General features: G+C 41.7%; 1 protein-coding gene across 2 annotated transcripts; it reads right to left on the minus strand.

Annotated features, from left to right (window-relative positions):
* Nucleotides 1–97: 97 nt before the first annotated feature.
* On the minus strand, nucleotides 98–12,077 carry eda (ectodysplasin A). Of its 2 annotated transcripts, none has more exons than XM_005719705.2 (8): nucleotides 11,573–12,077; nucleotides 4,853–4,952; nucleotides 2,794–2,832; nucleotides 2,337–2,507; nucleotides 1,981–2,015; nucleotides 1,803–1,854; nucleotides 1,166–1,290; nucleotides 98–822 (listed from the first exon to the last, which is right to left on the minus strand). In XM_005719705.2, exons 1-8 carry the CDS (start codon nucleotides 11,897–11,899, stop codon nucleotides 559–561), a joined length of 1,113 nt encoding a protein of 370 aa, XP_005719762.1. In that variant the 5' UTR covers nucleotides 11,900–12,077; the 3' UTR covers nucleotides 98–558. The 2 variants fall into 2 exon arrangements, with proteins under 2 accessions (XP_005719762.1, XP_005719761.1); XM_005719704.2 differs by having other exon boundaries at nucleotides 1,160–1,290.
* Between the last annotated feature and the right edge of the window lie 8,612 nt (nucleotides 12,078–20,689).

Genomic DNA, 20,689 nt, shown 5'->3' on the forward strand with positions numbered 1-20,689 from the left:
ATACTTGTGTTGAACATTTGCATCATCTTTCATTTTCTTAAAAATGTTAATATATTCAAATGAATTAAAAAAGGCCAACAAAGCCCCAGAACAAAACATTTCAAGTAGCTATTTTAGCTATTTTTAGCGTTTTTTGTTTTTTGGAGATACAAGATTATCATTCAACAGCACTTAGTATACATCAACACAGTGTCTTTCCTCACTTTAAAGAGAGATCCCGTCTTTGCCGGTACAAAATGGCGACTACAAATAGAAACTTCTCTCTGATGAGAACATTTGGTTCATCGATCTCTGCGCAAAATTAAAGTAAAGGGCAGCAGAAGTTGTCTTATTTGGTTCATTTGAATACAGACATCTGTGAAAGTGAACAAAAGTCACTAAAGGGGCGTCCTCAACTTTTACCAGCCCTCTAAACAGAGGCAAAACATAGGCTTTTAAATTACTGTGTCAATCCCACGTCAGGCAGGATGAACAGGCAGTGTGATTCTGGGCTAACGTGACTGCTGCTTTTTGGTTACGCATCGGGGGGGTTGGGGGTGGGTGCTGGTGACTGTGCAGTTATCCGTTCTGTCCAGCAGATGGAGCCTCTCCAAGTCTGACACTTCCCAGGAAAGTGGTGTGGTTGGTCATATTGATGAGTGTGTACTCATGAGCTATGCGTATATAGATCTTTTGGCCGGCGCGGAGTGGGCTCACACCAGCCGTGTAGCAGGTGTTGAATTTGCGCTGGCCCGTCTCAATGCTGCAAGTACAGCGGAGGAATGGGCTGGAGTCCACCATCACATCATAGCTGGCAATGTCAGTGAAGTTGAGGTAGTACACCTGGTAAATGGGGCGGGGAGGGGATGGAGGAGGGGGGGCATACAAATCACAAGACTTTAAAGTGTGTACGACTCCACATGATAATTTCAGGGGTTATTTAAAGCTGAAACAGCTGCAATATTAAAGAAGCCAGCATGAATATGAGTTATGAAGCTTCACATTTAGCCACAGGGAAAGGGCAAAAGAAATACATCTTACATTAAAAAGGTAACATGTATATGCTTAAACAAAGCAGACAGGTCAACTCTGTCATTCTTGAGCTTAGCTTTAGAACGACTGCCAGCTCTTTTGACTATCAACTGTAAATTTAAAGAGTTACGTCAAGGACCGTACTCACTTCTACCTGACTATATATGAAGTAGACACCGTCCAACAGCACCTCTAGCTGCCCAGTGCGAGAGTGCATTTTAAACACGCGGTGATGGATGGACACCATCTTCCAATTCTTAAGGATGCCTTGAGACAGATCTAAACATGTCACAACAAACACACAAAGAGGGTCAACATAAACAGCTTTCAGCAGAGCTTAACTGCAACCAGAGCTCAGCATTGACACACAGTATAAACCTGCTAATGATGCTTACCTGTGATGTGATGAAGGATAATCAGAATCAGTTAGCATGCAACATGAGTACGAGTTACCATTCCAGATTGTAAAACGGCTATAGGATAACTTTAGGATGTCTATAATCCTACACAGTGCTATGGGTAAAAACTGATAGTAACATTTACCCTGGACAGAAAATCCTTGGTGAGCACAGAAATACTTAAAAATGACCAAATCTGGCATGCTGGATCTCAAGTATAAACATTCACTGCATGTCAACAATCTACTGTGTTTATATTTTTTCTCTTGTAATTCTGAGGTTTAGCAGGCACGTCTATTAGCACACATCCAGAACTCTGTGTTTAACCAATGGCAGGGATTATGCATGCTTTTTTGTTCTTTGTGACTAAATGAGCGTAGACTGAGCACCCACCTTCTCTGACTTGGATCGTAGTTTCCTGCCCCTGCAAGTGAACCACTGCTGGCTGGAAGACAAAAGATCTCTGGTGACTAATCCAAATTCACGTAAAACAGGAGAACAGCTGTTTCACCAGAAGCTGCGACTGGGAGAAAATTGTATGCAAAATTTTAAAACGGTGACATACTCTTACCTGGAATTCCTTTGTTTTGCCCTTGTCAGGAACCCCTGCAAGAGCAAGAGGGAGACGTGTTCAAATTCTGGCCTCTGCACTGCCGAGGTGAGAGGATGATTAAAAGAAAACAAACTCTGGCATAGTTTAAAGATAGATCATTTCTGCTCCACACAATGTTTGACATCCTGCACCAGAAACTCTCACAGTGCGAGCAATGAGTGAATCAATTTTGACAACTTGAGCCCCATTCTGCTGTGGGAAAGTGTCTGGATACAGGAAATAACTGTAATCTAAGAAAAGGATCTCTCTGCTCGTTTTCAAGCTCTCTGGCTCGAGTATTGCTTATTGAGGAGGATTCGATGCAAGTTATATACCTGCTGGACCTTGAGCGCCTGGTGGTCCTTGTGGCCCAGGAGGTCCTGGAGGCCCTGCAGGTCCCACAACATTGCTTCCTGGAATACCTGGGATTCCAGGGATACCCGGTGGCCCCTGTGGACCTGGGGGACCAGGAGGGCCAGGTGGTCCTGGCACAGGCCTTTTTTTCACTGTGGAGAAAGATGGAATAAACGGTTAGCACTCAAGTTAGTTTTAATTATAAATCACCACAAATCACTAATTTGCCCCTGCAGCAACTGTGCAGATTGTAACTGCTGATATTAAAAAAGCTACGGAGGCAAGTATTACATTTACATAGATACTGAAAGCTTGTCGCCCACTTTGAGTTAAGGCGGTTTTTGGATGACTTCTCAAGTGCATTTGTAGAAACGTGCAGCAGATAACAGTCAAATGAATGACCATAATAACAGAAACGTATGCCGGATTTTGTCATACCTCTTTTTTTCTCTCTCCTTTTTTCCTTTCCAGTTGATTCTGAAAGAAACCGAAGCAGCGTGATTAAGCTTCAAATGCCCTCTTCAACAATTATCATCTCAAATGACACATCGAGCATCCAGATCATTCCATGTAGGTATCCTAAATAGGCTGAAATAACAGATTGAGATGGTGTGCACTGAACACTAGAGTGGAGGTATGTCAGTCTGTGGTATCTTGTAGTGTAGTAATTTGTAAGTGTGGTTTCACCTCCTCTGTATGAACAAGTGCCTTAAGCATTCACAGGCAGTGGAACTGGAGAAGATCATTAGAGAGATACTTTATCCTGCCAAAATCCTTTTCTTTGAATTAAGCCCAGATGGAGAATGCAGATGAAAGTGTGTGTGTGTGCATGTGTGTTTGTGTGTGTGCGTGTCTCCTCCTTTACAACCATGTGTATGGATGTGCATGCACGGATGTTGGTGGGGCATCTATGTCAGTGCTTGAAAGCACTCTCAGTGTTTGCATCTGCAAGAGGGTGTGTGCGCGCACACGTATATGTGCCGCGCACAGCTGAAGAATCCTTTTCAAAAAGCTGTCTCGGTTGCTCTTGTGTTTACCATGTCATTATAACTACAAAGGCCATTTAACCTTAAACCCTCACAGTTTGAGTCCCCCCTCAAACATATGGCCAGTGTTTCTCCTCTGGCTAAATGACTGGATGCATCCGCATAGATTTCTCTTAACGAGCAGCCCTATCTGGAATCTGGTGCCCGTTAGGAGTGCCGAGGACGCACACACGTGCGCACATGTGCAAACACAGGACACACACACACACACATCTAAGGCTGAGATTACAAAAGCCTTTGTCTGTGCGCTAAGAGCAGAGGAGAGACCTGGGAATGATTAGTGTTTAGAGGCTCGGGACTTTACTGATTTATGTATAAAGTCTCGAAGGTGAGTTTTTTTCTTCTAATTTAAACACAATCACTAAACTTGCCCCCAAGTATTCAGTGTCACGAGACAGACATTGGAATGCCTTGTGATCGTGCTGCACTTGTTGCACTCAGACGTGAAACTTCAAAGGCTTCCCTCCCTTTTCTTTCTCCTTTTTTTTTTATTTGCATAGTGCAGATTCTAAACAAAAAGAAAAAAAAACAAACTACAAAAGCAAATTCAGACATACCAGCCACATGGTTTACCACGGAGCTATTGATTAGCATAAATCAATTCAGCAGAATTAATGAAAGCTATGCTCACGCATGGTTGCCGGGTTCTCGAAAATGACTCACAAAGTCAGTATGCTTTTTGTCATCTGCTGCGATATTAATGTCACTGATAACACAGCTGGACTCCAAAGTACATAACTGCTTTGCTGACAGCTTCAAACAATAAGAAAAATAAAAAATAATTACATTAAATTAAAAAAAAAAAAAATTGGTGGACGTAATGTTATTTTTAGTGGAGGGGCAGGGGATTGGGGGGGACCCGGGCTTCGTTGTCTGTTTCAAATTGGTGCAGCCCTCCCAAACTCCTTGTTGTCCTTGTTTGCCATCCAAGTAATAATCAATCCCATTCCATTGAATCTCTCGCTCTATAAACACGGCAACATTATGCGGTGGCGCTGCTTTGTTAAGTAAGCACAAATCAATAAAACATCAATTCCACACACACACACACACACAAAGAAAGAAAGTGAGAAACCATCAGCAAACAGTTTGCAAAATTTAAGACCTCTAAGCCTACCATAAGCCAGTTAATTACACTTAATTGAGTCCCGTTCAAGCAAATGCGTGTTACAGAAAACATTGCTCAACAGTTGACTCGCTAGTTGCCAAGTACATATCCAGAAAACAAACTGATGCAGGTGCAACCAGAGAGCTAAAGTTAGTTTCTTTTTTTTATGATTAATGGAAAATAGATGATGTGCTTGAAAAAACCCCAACAAAAACAAAAAACAAAACAGAAGACCAACTTAGGAGGCAAAAAACAGTCTTGTGTATCAAGGCGTAAAGATCAAAGAGACAATAGTATTAAAGGATGTCAAATGCTCATAACACACGCAAAAAAAGGGCTGCACCTGTTTCTGGCTCCTTGCCGGGGCTTCTTTTCGCTCGCTGAGTTATGCCCCTGTTATCCTCTGTGCCGTGGAAGTCAGCTTTTCTGTACAGTAACTTCTCCTGGTGGGACACAAAGGAAAATATCATTAAAGACGGAAAATTACGCACAGAAAAAGGTGCCACATCTTTTGAGCACGCTGCGCCTATTGTTACCAGCTGCTGCCACCTTAGATGAATTCGGTGAACCCAACACAAAAGGGCTGAATGCTACAAAGTTTTTGAGAGCGAAACTCTTGCTACAAGTGGCCTTTTCTATTCTTGGGGGGTATAATGTTTGCACAGACACAACTTGGGGCAGTTGAAAAGATGCGAGACTCTGTCAGCCAGCACATTCACATGCGGCCAAGTCATTGTCTGTCCCATTTGGGCTGTAACGCATCCTGTAACCCAAGTCACTTTTGTCTGAGTTTCTGACGTTTGAGACAGTCACCTGGACACGACTGCTTCTAAAATTCACCTTTTTATACAAAAGGAGGACATGAACTGCGGTTAATCTGAGAGCAATACCCATTCATATGGCACCTGGTCCCAGCCCCATTCAGTGTTGGCATGAATAAGCTACAAAAAAATTGTCAAAGGAAAAGGATCTGATGTAGCTGGTCTGGTCTGAGCTCATCCCTAAAAACAGGGGAAGTTGCACTACAGCGGCGGATTGTTCCCATGGGCAAGTGAGCGGCGGGACAAACCGCACGTTTGTTCATCTGGGACTGGTTCTGGTCGACCTACATTCACATGAACTCGGTAGGACGCACTGACCCGACTGTAAGACATTCGAGACGTGTCTGGTGCTGACAAGGCAATGTTTCGTGCTAAGGATTTAGAGTTTAAAATATGGATTGCTCCAAGTCGCTTTCTGTTTGAACAGCCAGTTTGTGATCACATCTTTGGAGGATTCCCAGAAAACAAAAAACAACAACAAAAAAAAAACCAAAAAAAAAAACCTCAAAAACTGGCACTGAAAACACAAACGAGACCACCCAAAGCCAACTCTTTTCATCAGGCCTCGCAGTAAACGAGACAGCTTTTTGGTCACACTTTGGGGTGTCAGCATAAATAAAAGGTAATAGCCCGAGACATTAAGGCTCTCCATTGCTGACAACCAGACAGCTTGTAGAGAGCTGGACATCTGCTCGGTGTTTGGATAACTGACATCTACCAAAGCAGTGACGCATGCGGCACCTTAGCACGGATCAAAAGATAATAAATAACCACGTATCGGCTCGCCTTACTGCTTAGAAACAAAGCAGACAAGCTTACCGACAGACACTTTGGCCTTCCTGTGGGGGGCCTACCCCAGTAGTGCCCAGGATGATATATTCCCTGTTTCCATCTGTGACACTCGAGTAAACATCGTTATTAAGTCGCGATGACAAGTAAGCTCCTTCTCCTGAAAGCAGCGTGAACTCCCAGGGTCTTTTTGTGGGCCTTTACAAGGCGGAGCCGCTGCAAAACACGAAAAGAAGTTATGGTTCGAATTTCTTCTATACCTCGTCTCAGATGTGGGAACCCTCCTTTTTTCCCCCCCTCTGGATGGGGGATGAGATGTATCATGTCAAACACCTGACGCCGACTGTGTTAGGCAAGTTCGACGCAGTTAGCGTCTACATCCCTGACCAGCTGCCAGCTGTGTCTGACCTTACGAGCACGGGAATTCCAGCTTGATGGAGGACTGTGTGTTGGAACAGTTTATCGGCGCGCAGACCTCCAGATGTTCCTGCGAGCGGCAACGTTTGCTGTTCATTTGGTGCGCAGGTGCCTCCACATCTCCTCTCCAGCTGTTGGCATACCGGGGGGGGGGAGCTTTTACCTCTCAAAGGATTTGTGGTGTATATTCAGCCATATGGCATTACACTTTCTTCTGTTCTGACAGCCAAACACGATTCAACAGCCAATTTCTGGCCCGAGATTAAGCCCCTGCAGAACGACAGAAGACAAACAAGCAGTCTACGGGGCTACTACCAAACTGGTGCGCCTCGTACTTTAGATGAAGGCAACAAAGTGATTTTTTTTTCTTCTTCTCCTTCCATTATATGACTATGAGAAATGGTTTTTCGCCCTTTTTTGCTTCATTTCACTTCATTACAACATTTACAGCCTTCGTACCCTTCAAAGGCACGCAGAGTTACAGTAAATCAGGATGACAATGTGTTGGTATGTATGCCAAGTGCCAACTATTGAGTAAACCATTCTTTTTCAGCGCATGGGGAGAAAAAAATGCTATTAATTAGAGGGCTTTCAAATCTTCAAAGAGTGGGGGTTGCTGTTGCGCGCAGATTCCCTGTTGCTTCGTGAGGATATGACTAAAATTCAATCACCCCAGGGATGTGTAATTTTGGGATAACAAGACTCCTTTTTTTGCCTTATTAACACTTACTATTACAAACTGCATATATTCTTACCAGTTAGCCTCAAAAGGTCCTTGACATTTGCAGCATTTCAAGTGTAATGCAAGAAATAAAATGCTGCAGGTCTCCAGTAGAATTTTTTTACTCACAGTTTTCCACAAATACAGACTTTCTGGCTGCAGCGGTGTCTGTAAATCTTGCAAAGTCAATAACAGTTAGTGGCCGCTAAGTTGTAGTTGAAAATTTGATGTTGCAAAGCTTGAGACGGTGAAACTGAGGGCTGTTTGGGTGTGGTTGCGATTTACATGCCCATCACTGGCTGAATGGGCATTACCAAGTTCAGTGGCATGCATACTCCTGAGAGCTGATTACACCTAATATTCCTGTGATGTGCACTCCTGGGTCCGACAGCGACTTTGCGTTTTCTTCTTAAATATCACTTAAAGAAAAGTATCCTCCCCATAGCCCGTATCAGAGCCCACTCTTTGAAAGGCCATGTGTTTTTAACCATAACTTGGGTAATTTAATAACGCTATGCATAGATTGTCATCTGAAAATCTGTGGAGCTCAACCTAAGGGAAATGTAGCCTGTCAGCAGCCAATCACTTTTCAAATTGTTGCAACACTCGCTGGCAAACCTACTCCTTGTTGAGTGCTGAGAAGGCCTTGAGAATTTATTATTATGGTGGATGTTTGCAACTCTGGACTCAATCTTTACTGGGCGTCTACGCCATCTGTCTGTCAAGACGATTCAAGCTTATACGGAGCAAACGCTCGCAGCCTCGCCATTTCTGATGTTTCTGCTCTCACGACTTGTGCTTTTATGTCTGCGCTGATTGATCCCTGATATGTCGACCTGCTCTCAGCGCATGTACGATACTGCTGTTTTAACCAATTATGCAGCGGTCACAATTAAAGTAGATGTGGGTGACAGCCCACCCGGGCGCCCCAGAGCTTGTACGCTGCTGAGGACTTTGCGTCCCATCAAACTGACTTTTTTAATAGCCGTTAACTAGACTCCAGATGTTTTAGCATCTGTTCTTCGGGGGGACTTTAAAGGCATACATCAGAGAGGAAAATTATTTCATATAATAGCTATAAGAAAAGTGTTAGGCTCAAGAGTAAAACGCTCTCTGAGCTTACGTTTTGAAATGTTTCTGTGGACGTTTATTACATTTCACTCGCTGCTGTAAGGTGAACGAGGGTCAGGCTGACTGAGGGAGACACTTGCTCTCGCTCGCCTTACATCACATTTGTGGCACAGATTTTAGCGCCCCCCCCCCCCACACACACACACACACACCTGGGAAGGGGATTTTTTACTGTTGGGAACTATGCGGGGTCTGCTGGACAGCTGGGATTTACTGCCTTGCTCACGGGCATACCCACTGCGACTGGTGAGGTGACGACTTTGTTCACCTTGTGGGCCCAGATCATAAATGAACAGATCATCGACTCATTAAGAAGCAACTAGAAAGATCTGAAAAAAGTGAGAGCTTTTAAATTAGTGCTCAAAATTTAACTGTTTCCAAAGAAACTAAATGAATTTCTGTTACCAAACATTTCATATTTCCACTTGTGGTTTGACTGCATAGTTTAGATCTCTTAAGACCTATAAACAGTGCCAGCTTTGTCTGCAAAACAATATTGTTTCCAATACTGTGCTTACATCTGAGAAAATGAAGATTATAAAATGTTTTTTTTTTTGTAAAACATCCAAGGAGACACAAATAGTCCCACACAGAGTCTGAACTCAGTTTGATAGCTTTTGGTTATTTTCTTTTTTTGCCTCGCATCACCTCACGGGCCTTTCCTCCCCTCTTCAGGGAGAGATTCTGGAAACCGATTACACACTTGTAGTATCACGGCTTGTACAGCCAAGATTCTTATCTGGAAGTTTTAGCCACGATCATGACCTTCAGATCAGGTGTGCATCTGCAAAAAGAAACTGCAAAGAGAAGGCCAAGCCTCAGTAATAACTCTACTTGTGTTTTCTTTCAGTGGAAAAAATGACAAGTGTTGGCAAGATTAAACATTCAAGAAAAAAAAAAAACTAACTTAAGAGTAGAAGGAAAAAGAAAAGAATAAATATATTTATATCATTTAAAACTAGTTTAGTGCTAAGACAGCTGATTTTCACTTCAAACAACTTTATTCTTCCTTGATATCATGACTTCAACTAACCAAAAAAATTAAAAAAATAAAATCATCTTTTCATTAATTCATTGTGGCAAAATTTGCTCCTGACACAACAACTGCAGTGGGACCTATCAGAAAGACTGTCGCTATCCCACAGGTGTGTAGCTGACATCAACATTAAGGCCGACTTCAAAGACAGGTGTGGTTATGCTCATATGTATGAAGTATTACGTACTAACGCCGCAACCACTCTGTACCTGGGCGTCACGGTTGGTGTGATGCCAATGCGTTGGCGCTCTCTAGTTTTGTTTGACACTGACCAGCCCTGCTGAATGGCCGGATGTTAAGGTTGCTTTTACATGCCGACAGACCACACCGCTTGGGTTTTTCAAGACACAATTCGACCACAAAACAGGTCCATCTGAACGGAGGCTGCAGCACTGCACTTACGTGACAACAGAGCCTCGCTGTATCATATATGCTGTTGGAAAGCTGGCCTGTGTTGGTATGGACCTGACGTTACTGTACTTTGCTTTAGCTTTCTCAAGGCATCTCATGTTTTTGGTTATACTTGTCTGTATATACCTGGCCATCACGTGAAATTTCCCCAATGCTCCTGAAGTGCCTTTGATGAAGAGCTGTGTGAAAAATCCAATAAACAATTTTAACCCTCCCCCCCCAAAAAAAAGAAGAAGAAGAAAGATCCTTCAAAGGAAATGCCAGAAAAGCTAACAAGTGTGGCTGCTGCGTCTAAATGCCACATGCTCCTGTTTCTCCAACTATGTAAACTGTGGGATGTGTAATCAGAGTTGTTTAATGCAGACATCTGGCAAGGACAGCATCACAGCACTGTTAAATATTTACAGCTGGGCCACAGTCTTTCACCTCATGAAGCGTCACCATCTGGGCCAAATACCAGGCCCATCTCACTCAGCTTTAACTGGGGGAAACCACTACTATCTAAAATAAGCTTAGCAAAGAGGACACACAGAGGACTAAATTAATAGGCTGAGCTCATGAAAGGAAAATGTTAACGGAGCAAATCCAAATATGAGCAATGGATCTCATTAATCTTTCCTACTGAGGAATAAATGCGCCCATCCTGGATAACTTGAATTCCTCTGGGTGGTTATCCAGCTGACAGCTCTGCACAACTAAATGTCCAGCCAATGCCCCCCCCACACAGAATATAATTTTCTCTGTTAAAAGGTTACACAACTGCTGACATATGAGCTAATTGAGCAAGCAATGCAAAGTTGAGAGGTGCACTCGGGCCTTTTGTGCTGATGAAATTAGGGAGGTAGTGTGTGTGTGTGTGTGTGGTGGTGTTGTGGTGGTCTTAGTGGTTAGTGGGTTGTTGCCAAAAGCCACAGACAACACAAATGACCGTTCAGTCAGCCCTGCTGCCAAGGAAGAAAACACACAAGAAGTGGGGCTGGCTTTGCTCCAAGTACCAAGTACCCTCATCTAAAGTCCTGATGAATTTACATCAGCCCTTGGGCTTTGCACCTGCTGGTGAACCAGTTAATTTTCTGTCCACCTGCTCCAGCACATAGCCTGACCTGCCTCTGCGATTCCAGCTGGGCAGGTTGCCTAAGTTCTGAGTACTGGACTTCTGTCTGCTCTGGGACCGAGTCAAATTGGGTTAAAATGTGGTTTTACTTAATAAATAATGCGCCCATTATATTAATCAATGAGTTTACTGAAAGTTATTTTCCCCCCACAAAAAATAAATAAATAAATGAAAGAAAGGATTTCTTTTACTCAACAAAGGCAAAAATCGGAACCACAACTGCCCTAATTCTTGTTCAACTTATGCCCACCCTGGATGTGTTTACCTGAACCAGAGACACTGGCTAGGTGACAAGATTTAAAGCCTACACCTTTTAGCGCGTCTCAGTCCAGAAAGGCGGAATGACGCACACGGGGGCGCAAATCCATCCTTTCAAAAACAAAAACCCCAAAAAACATACTTGTCTGGAAACTGAGCTGATAAAACGCCGTAACAGGCTACTGTAAAAGAAGTTGCCCAGAAACATGCCGTAACAGCGCAGACACAAAACCTGACACCGTGTTACCGGGAACAGGAGGACCGAGCGGAGGTGAATGAACACGAACAGCCTCCGCGTGAGGAATGACAACAATGTCGCCTTAAAGAAGCTCCGGTGTCTCTTCATTAAGTCTTTGTTTTTTTACCTCACGACTCTCTCCTCCGCGGCTGCTGCCGGAGTCCAGTCGGACTGGGTGGCTGAGCGAGAGCACCTCCGCCGGGTCAGCCAGGTCACTCCCCGCCAGTGTCATCACTGAGTCCCGCTTCTGGTGAATAATTTCCCTTTTGACCTGGGACCGAAGGTCCAAATAGCAGACGAGGGTGACAGCGTGAAGGGTCAGCGACAGCAGGAATAATCCCAGGAACACAACGCTGCTGCTCCGACTCCTGCACTTCTTGCTGCACGTGCACGGAGCCGCTATGGGCATCACTTTGTCCGGGAAATCCTCCGCGGATGAACCATCGCGTGCCATTATCGGACGGAGGGGCGAGTCATATGCTCCTTATCTCGGCATAATCGGCTCGTCTGTCTCGCGCGGGCCGCGGCTATTCATTTACATGGAGACTCATAGGTGCAGCTGCAGCAGGTCGGTGCAAACTTCTCGGAGTATCTGTAGTAACAATGGAAACCCGCCCACCTCTCCTGTGATTGGTCCGGCGCAATTAGCAGCCCAGAGGTTGGGGGGGTGGATGCAGTAGGTGCAGTGGTTGAGCGACACCCGATGGAGAGAAGGAGCTACTGCAACGCCTCTGAGACAAAGATGTGAGAATTTCTTCCCCCACTCTTTTCTTATGTTTGTTGTTCAGTGTTGTGTGATTATTTCATGGACTTCTTTCAGTGATTTATTATATCTTACCCGAGTGTGAATAGGAAAAGGGGGGTTGTCACCGGTGTAATGTATAATGTTTATATGTGTGCTTTTTAAAAAATGTGTTTTAGGGGTTTGGACATGCAATTTTTCACTGGCCTGCTTTGTTTGGCACTTGGTTTTGTTATGTGGGTGGCACATGAAGTGGTGGTCCTGTGTGAAGAACTGATTCAGAAAATACTGCCCGGTATTGTTATTGAAAGAGAACAAGCGGTTGATGGTTACACTGCAATCATCAAAGAGTGGAAAAGTAGTACAAATTATGTTCTTAAACATTCTACAAATTATCTGATTATAGGTTAGTGCATCTGAACTCTGTCAGGCTCAACATTATGATAGTGGGCCTGGAAGGGAGTCGGTGTCACGGTGAGGTCAGCGTCACTTTGTGTACAACACCATCAAATAATCTAAACATGTGTCATTCGGCTGGATCCGGGGAACGGTTTGACATTTGTGTTACAAAAATGCCCGCTGAGAACAATGCTTTAACTAGGCTGAATGTGGGCTTTGTGGTTTGCACATTTTCAAAATCCAAACTCGACACTTTGATCTCCAAGAACCAGAGGTAGCCTGTGAATCTGGCCGTCTTCGGGCCCCAGGATGATGAAACCTAAGCAGGGCAGAGACTCGGAGGGCTGATAGATCACCTCGTTAGATTAGTTTTCCGGGCAACTGCTGCCAAACATCTGTCTTTATTTCACTGGGGCAAACCCTGACATTTGTGTGCACTTGACCTATATGGAGGTAAACTTTTTCAGGCTGGGAGACTCATACGAGGTCTCACTCGATATTACAGGCTAAATAATGATGAAAAGTGGCTTTTGGAATTTCAATGAATGGTATTTCATCACTGTGTACTCTCTCTATATATATTACTGTGAAGTTTACCACTGTACAAATATAAGAATCTGTTATTGTATTTCTTTTGGTTCAGCCAATTCCCACTGCCACTATATCATCACGTTTTTCCCCCCATGCACAATTAGTTTCCTTTCACCAGCTCATCTAGAGGAGAAAAAAAAGTGATTCTAGTCAGCTGCCACTGAAGGGCAGCATTGCCAAGCCATAAATCAATAACGCTGCATTCCAGTGCCCTCATAAAGTTGAACTAAAAAAAAACAAAACAAGAAACAAACAAACAAAAAAAACCCAGCGCCATGCAAGTTGCATATTAACATGTAAATACATCTTGCATAGCCTCATATAGCATCTCTGAGATTGTGTCCTCAGCATCATCCCCTTTCTCTCCTGAGAAGTCATTTCCTCATTGTTAGCATACGATAGTGAAATTGAAGAGAGAAAGATTTTCAAAGTAACCCTCATAGGAGCTGTGACTGAGGGCTCAGCCTAAGCACGTTTGCCACGCTTCTCATCCAAGCAGCACGCACAATGACTTTTAGAAGCAGATGATTTAGGACTGGAATAGTTAAGGGCACGCACTTCCTGTATTTTCAGACAAATGGTCACATTTTAAAATGTTTTTTTATTCTATATAAATGTATATGAAGGATTCCCCTAGGTTATTTATTGCATTATTTAAAAACTAAACAAAAAAACGTATTTGCTTTTGAGGAGGCCTTAGCTAAAGGTCAAACTCAACTCAATGCGCCTATCTTCTATCCCCTGCCTTGTTTCAGACAACTCAACATTAAAGCCTGTGACAAATGAAACTAGTTTTATCGTGATTGGGTTTTTTGGCATTGAAAAGAGCAGGAGTAATTCGTATAACGTCCCCCGGGCTTCAATGCGGCATTCATAAATGGTGTGCCACTCTATCCTCTCTGAGCTTATAACAAGATTTAGAGGCTTTCCCTGCCAGATGATAGAGTTTTGCAGAAGGAATAGGCGCTCTTATATTTTGCCACGGAGAGTTGAGCAGTTGGGCTGTGGCTCTGGGAGGCTGCTGGAAGATGCTCTTGGCTGAAGAGTTCCTCTCTAGTCCTCTGATAAGAACGCAAATTCAAATCAACTTTCATTTGCTATTAGGAGGACTCAAATTTGAGCTAAAATGATTCAAACCCAGCAGTATAATGCCACTGCACGCGTAAATTGTTTTGGACCTCTCCACCACGTACATCACCTTCTCAGGAAGGACTTGCTGTTTCTGCACATTGAATTGGAGAGGTGTAACCTTGACTAATTGATATACTGTGACATTTGATTTCCTACCTATAAATCTCCAGTAAATTGGACCATCTCTGCCATTTCCCCGGACAATGATTCATCCACTCACATTGTGGGTGTCTATCTTAAGAGTCCTTATCAAGATTGGAGCTCTCTCTCTCTCTCCTGCTCTCTGGTCTTTTTGTACTGTGCTGCTTTTGTTCCTTTACCTTTCTCTCTTTTTCCTTTTCTTTCTGTTTGCTGACTGCTGTGTGCAGTTCAGTACCAATCCGGTGTGAGTAACTTAATTGATTTTTTTTTTATTCCACAAAGAATCGCTTGAGTTTAGTGGACTTTTTAGCATGCAAAATGCTGTTTTGTGTCTTTTCTCAAGGCAATGGTGTTCAGGGGAAACAATGCTATTTGGACTTATTCATTAACAGGACTTGTTTTTTTATTGTTTCGTAGCATTTCACCTTTATTAAATGTGGACAGAGTAGATAAAGACAGGAAACACAGACTGAGAAAGGAGAGTATGGCATGCAACAAAGGACATATACAGCAAAGTAGTAGTATTAACAGAAATTCACTAACTCTTTTAATAGATATTTATTACATATGAAGTAATCCAGACAACAACAACAACAAAAAAACCCATAAACTATATAGTAAAAGCTGTCACATTAAAATCTAAAAACATTCTAAAAATGCTGCCTAAAAATAGACTTTTACAAATAAAAAATGAAGATTAGGATATGCAATCCAACTCTCCTAGAATATTAAATTATTAGAAATTCTTTTACATTAACCAATCATCATTGGTTGATTAGTCTTTTTATAGCAATTCATGATGTAGTTTTATATGCTGTTTGATATCAAACATGATCTTAAACAGTATTTTTGAAAAAGAAGATGAGAACAGCATAAAAGGAAACTATTTAAAAAATACTTCATATAATCTATGTACACTACTGTGCAAAAGTATTGAGTCACCCCCCGTTTCTTTATATTTTGCTTCAGAGGATTTTTAATCTTTAGTGGTATTGAGGAATAGTTCAGTGGCAAAAGTTTGTTTTGTCTTTTTTTGACATTTCCACTCATTTTTAGTCCAGTCCTTGTATCTGACCATTTTCAGATAAATGTTTTTTAAACTACATAACACAGAATCATGAATCATTAAGCATAAAAGAGGCACATAACGTAAGGAATGAGCCAGTGGTGTGTCTAACCTTGCCAGAAAACTTATCAAATAACCAATTTTAACCTCCTAGGACCTGACGTCCACATATGTGGACATCACATTTTGGGTTATTTAGACTAAAATACTCAATTTTGTTCTACATGGGCCTGATATCCACTTACGAGGACATTATACTGCCACTGTTCTATCAAAATTTCAAACGAATATCCTCATATGTGGCTCTTATTTTTCTTAAAAACAAAATAAGGTAAAAAAAAAAAGATCTGGTAATTCTTTGTTTTTACATTCATTGGGCCCCAATATGCCCAAATATAAAGAGAAATTAAAAATGCACGTCGTGGAAGAGTTCGGGTCTTAGGAGGTTAAATGGTATCTTTAGATACTTTCTAACTAGCAGCCTTTCTCAAAATATTTTTGTTTTTGTACAAATTTCTTTAGTTTAATCCATGAAAAATACCAGTTTCACAGGTATAAAATAGTATTTTTGCACCAACAAGGTGATGCTCGAAGAACTAAAAACTATCTTTAAAAAGGAAACTGGACCAATGGACTGGACCAAATGAAGAATTATCAGCGCTATAAAACTATATAAATGATCTATAAAACATATATTTAAGAAAAGGAAAAATCCAGCAAAACCCTGACACAAGACTAAGAATGCCTCTGACCATTAAGGTGATCCAACTGCTGTTCACCAAAATCTCATCAGAATTGGTCTCAGTGGAAGGGTGGCTGTCAAGAAGCCATTCATAATGAAGGAAAGCAAGGAGAAAAGGTTGAGGTATGCCAAATTACACAAGAACTGGACTGGGAAAATCAGTATCAACGAGTCTTATGGAATCCAAAGGAGGTCAGAAAAGAGACACAACATGAGGGTCTAGATTCATCTGTAAAACACGTTGGAGGCTCATGGTCATGGTTTCCAAATCGATTGAATTATGAGCACAATAATATTTTGATCCACCATTCAGTACCATCTGGAAAGTGTCTTATAGGCAGTGCCTTCATTTTCCAGCATGACAACGATCCCTAATACATTACCAGTGCAATGAAAGCATACTTGGATAGAAAAATGTTTAGTGCATCACTAGGGATACATGGATTGGCCTCCCCAGAGGTTGCACCTCAACATTAATGAAGCAGTGTGGGATCATCTTGAGAGAAAACTGACCAGAAGTCAAAGAAGAGCTTTGAATGTCCTTCAAGAAGCCTGGAAAACTATTCCTGAAGATTACTTAAGAAAGTTCAGCCTGTGTTGAAGAATAAACACAGTCATATCAAATTATTGACTTTTAAGCTTGTTAGAATTCTACAAACTCTTTCCTAGCAAAAGACAAAGAAATGAGTGGTGGCTCAAGACTTGCACAATACTGTAGTTTATAGCTCTCATTTATTTCTTTGGACACTTAAAGGGAAGTAGAGCAAGCTGTGAACACAAGGCTGACACATTAAAAAGTTCACCATTCGAATTCATTAGGAATCCTGTTTCTTTCCAGCTTAGCTCAAGTTTTCATCTCTCCCAATGGAATTATCTGGCTCTTTAGCCCCTCAGTGCTCCACTATGTTCACTCACTAACTTTATTTCTCTGCCATTTGGAAAGTGTCACAGAGTGTGTTTCTCAGAGTTTTTTCACACAGACACACACACACAGACACACACACAGACACGCTGCTGCAAGAAACAACTCAACATTAAAGTTGCGTCCAATAACACTAAAGCATTTTGTTGAAAGGTACTAAGTATGCCTTATTGTTGACCCATATACATAATAAAGCAAATAAACACAAATGTAAAGCTCTATGCTCTTTCTCTGCATTTCTAAAGATTACATGATCACAAAGTGGAAGTTTAAATCACTTTGGAATTTTGTCACCCGAAATGTATGTACATTTTTTATGGAATTTGTGTGCTTAAAAGCAACTTTTGGCCATAAGTGTTGTTGTTTAAGGAGTAACTGCTCAAAAAATGAAAGGAACACTTTGAAAACACATCAGATTTCAGTGGGGAAAAATCATGCTGGATATCTATAATGATAAAGACTGGGTAATGTGCTAGTAATGACATGATGCCACATCATTTGATGGAAATGAAAATGATCAACCTACAAGGGGCTGAATTCAAAAACACCCTAGAAATCAAAGTGGGGCATTTCACCAGTGAGAAAATGAATGGTGTCTTGGGGCATCTACTTGCAGATCTGAACCAGGGCATCACTGAACTCCTGGACAGTCTGAGGTGCAACCTGGCAGCGCTGGACTGACTGAAGAATAATGCCCCAGAGGTGTTTTATTAGATTTAGGTCAGGCGAACCGGGGGGACAGTCAGTGGCACCGATTTTTTTTATCCTCCAGGAACTGCCTGCATACTCTCATCACATGAAACCGGACATTGTCGTGCACCAGGAGTGACTCAGGACCCACCGCACCAGCGTAGGGTCTGACAATGCATCCCAGGATTTCATGTGCAACCTCTGTATGCTTGTTTCACTAAACACTAAAGCAGTTAAAACCTTTTAACATTTCAAAATCCCAGAATAGTAATTGACTTGATGTACTCTGATCAGAAAGAGCTCTTGTAATTTTTTGAACAGCATATTAAAATGTGATGTTTTGATAAAAAAAAGATGAAAAGGTCATTTCTTGCACTGGGACAAGGTCAGCCCTCTTTGAGTATCCTGTTGTGTTAGTATAGTGTTAGTATATTGTTATTATTAAAAAAACAGAAGATCAGCATAACATGCAGCATGCTCATGTCACATTAAGTGCAGAGTGGAAGATGCTCCAGTGTTTATTTATAACTATTTTATGGACATGAAAATAGAGTGTACGATTTAACACAACTGTTCACTTTTTAATGTAAGAAATAATTAACAAGGCAACATGCTTAACATGTTTGTTAGTTATTAGGAGTGTATGGCTAATACTGTCATCTACAGTCGCCCCTAAATATCAATAAAGTTCACCAAATGGTAGTTAGCTTTTACCAGTTTTTTTTCCTGTAGGTATTGTGGTAAGTTTATCAGAGCCCTTTCATCCCTAAACAGTCATACATTTGATAGTTGTAGACCTGAAAAAAAAAAGCAAAAGTTACTGTTTTCTCTGTGACTTTTCTTTGTCAGTCTCTCACACTCTTTTTTACATTCTTGCTTCAGTTCATTGGGGTCTGTGGGTATTCATTTATGCGCAGCTTTGATAAGATTCTCTCACAGCCTGTCAGCGGGGTTGGAATCTGGACTTTGCCTGGGCCATTGCAGCACCGTGATTATTTTCTATTTCAGTTATTCTGTCGTAGTTTTACTGCTGTGCTTGAGATAACTGGCCTCACATTTGACTCTAGAATACTTTGATATACAGAGGAGTTCATGGTCAACTCAATGTTTGCAAAGTGCCCAGGTCCTGTGGCTGCAAAACAAGCTCACATAATTGCTACTCCACCACCGTGCTTGGCAGTTAGTATGCGGTGTTTGCTCTGATATGCAGTGTTTGGCATTGTGCATTATGGCCAAACAAACCTAAGTGTGCTGCCATATTCTGTTAGAGAGCAGAGCTGAATGTTTTTGGATTTTCAAACTTTAACACTTCACATGCTAACCGAAGCCTGTAGAGTTAAAAATATACCTTTTGTTTTTTGTTTTTTTGTCTTTTTCTGACCTTGAGCGGAATTTGCCAGGACGCCCACTCCTGCGATGATTGGCAGCTGCGCTGAATGTTTCTACTTGTGCATAATTTTTCTCACTATAGAATGATGGACTTCAAATCATTTAGAAACAGCCTTATAACCTTTCCTAGATTGATGGGTAGCAACAATTGCTTAGCATCATTGCTAATGTCTTTCTCCCTTGGCATTGTTCCTTGGCAACACATGCTGAACACGCTAGACCAGCAAACTTTGATTTGATTAGCAGCACCTGGCTGCTACTTACCCTCGTAACTCCTAGGAAAGTGGTGTGGATGCATTTTTTCACACATCCCTTCTGCATTCTGGCCTAATTTTTGTGAAATCAATCAATGACACTGTTATATGTTTTGTTATTTATCTGAGGTTGTGTTTACCTAATTTTAAGACCTGCTAAGTACTAGATAATGTTTTCTTATGTCCTGATACATAGAACCTTAAAACGTAAAAAGGGTCTACTTTCTTTCAATTCTAAGCTTTTTGAAGTATACTGAATGCATTACATATAGGAAGATTGGAATGAATATTATAAATAGAAAGGTGCACATCTGTATTTGTAAAAACGTACATACAGCTTTAATATATATCAAAAAAACGAAGTTTCTCAGTGCCCTTTTTTTTATTGTGTTTTTATGTTACGACAGTGAAAAGTATGCCACCGGAAAGAATTCATGAGATATGAATCACAAAACTGTGAGCTATTATCCCACTCAGATTCTTCATGCTTTGCTGCCAGCTCCATTATCAGAGGAGTGTTTACGTTTTGGGGTTTTAGGCATCAGATTGCTCAGTAACCCACAGCAGGTACAGCGATAGAGATATAATTTAGACTAGCTTCTTGTAGACACTTGTGTATCTTGGATATGCTGGGAAGCCGAGTCCAATAAAGGGGTGAAATATGAGTGGGGTACATGTTTATATGAGCTTTTATACGTGCCAGGATGATGGTTTACTGCCTCTCTGTTCCCTGGATGTTTTCCGCGCTGTTTGTTTCTGAGGCTCGTGTGAGGCTGCCACCTTCAATAAACATTCACTACCCTTATCAAAACCTCTAAGCCAGACCAACAGCATGATCAAGAGGCACACCTGGGGTGACCCCAGAGGTAATCTACATTCCCGCCTCTCTTTCTGTGCCACCCTCTTCATTCATTTCTCCCTGTCTTATGTGTTTTACTTGCTTGGATTTCCTTTCAGTTTGGAATGGAAATAATATTTTGTAGAGGACACCAGTTTCGTTCCCTTGATTCGACTTCAGTGAATCCTCTGTGATATCATGTCATGACAGTTTACAACTCTTTTATGTGAGGCATTCCATTTCCTGAGACCGAGTGACCTTAGTCCTCTTCATCAACCACGGGCACTTTTGTTTATCTCCTTAAATTTCACTCCTATTCTCAACACAGCATTCTTTCTT

The sequence above is a fragment of the Pundamilia nyererei genome, unplaced genomic scaffold (genome assembly GCF_000239375.1).
Source record: "Pundamilia nyererei isolate P.nyererei 1_Seehausen unplaced genomic scaffold, PunNye1.0 scaffold00001, whole genome shotgun sequence".
Taxonomy (NCBI): Eukaryota; Metazoa; Chordata; class Actinopteri; order Cichliformes; family Cichlidae; genus Pundamilia; species Pundamilia nyererei.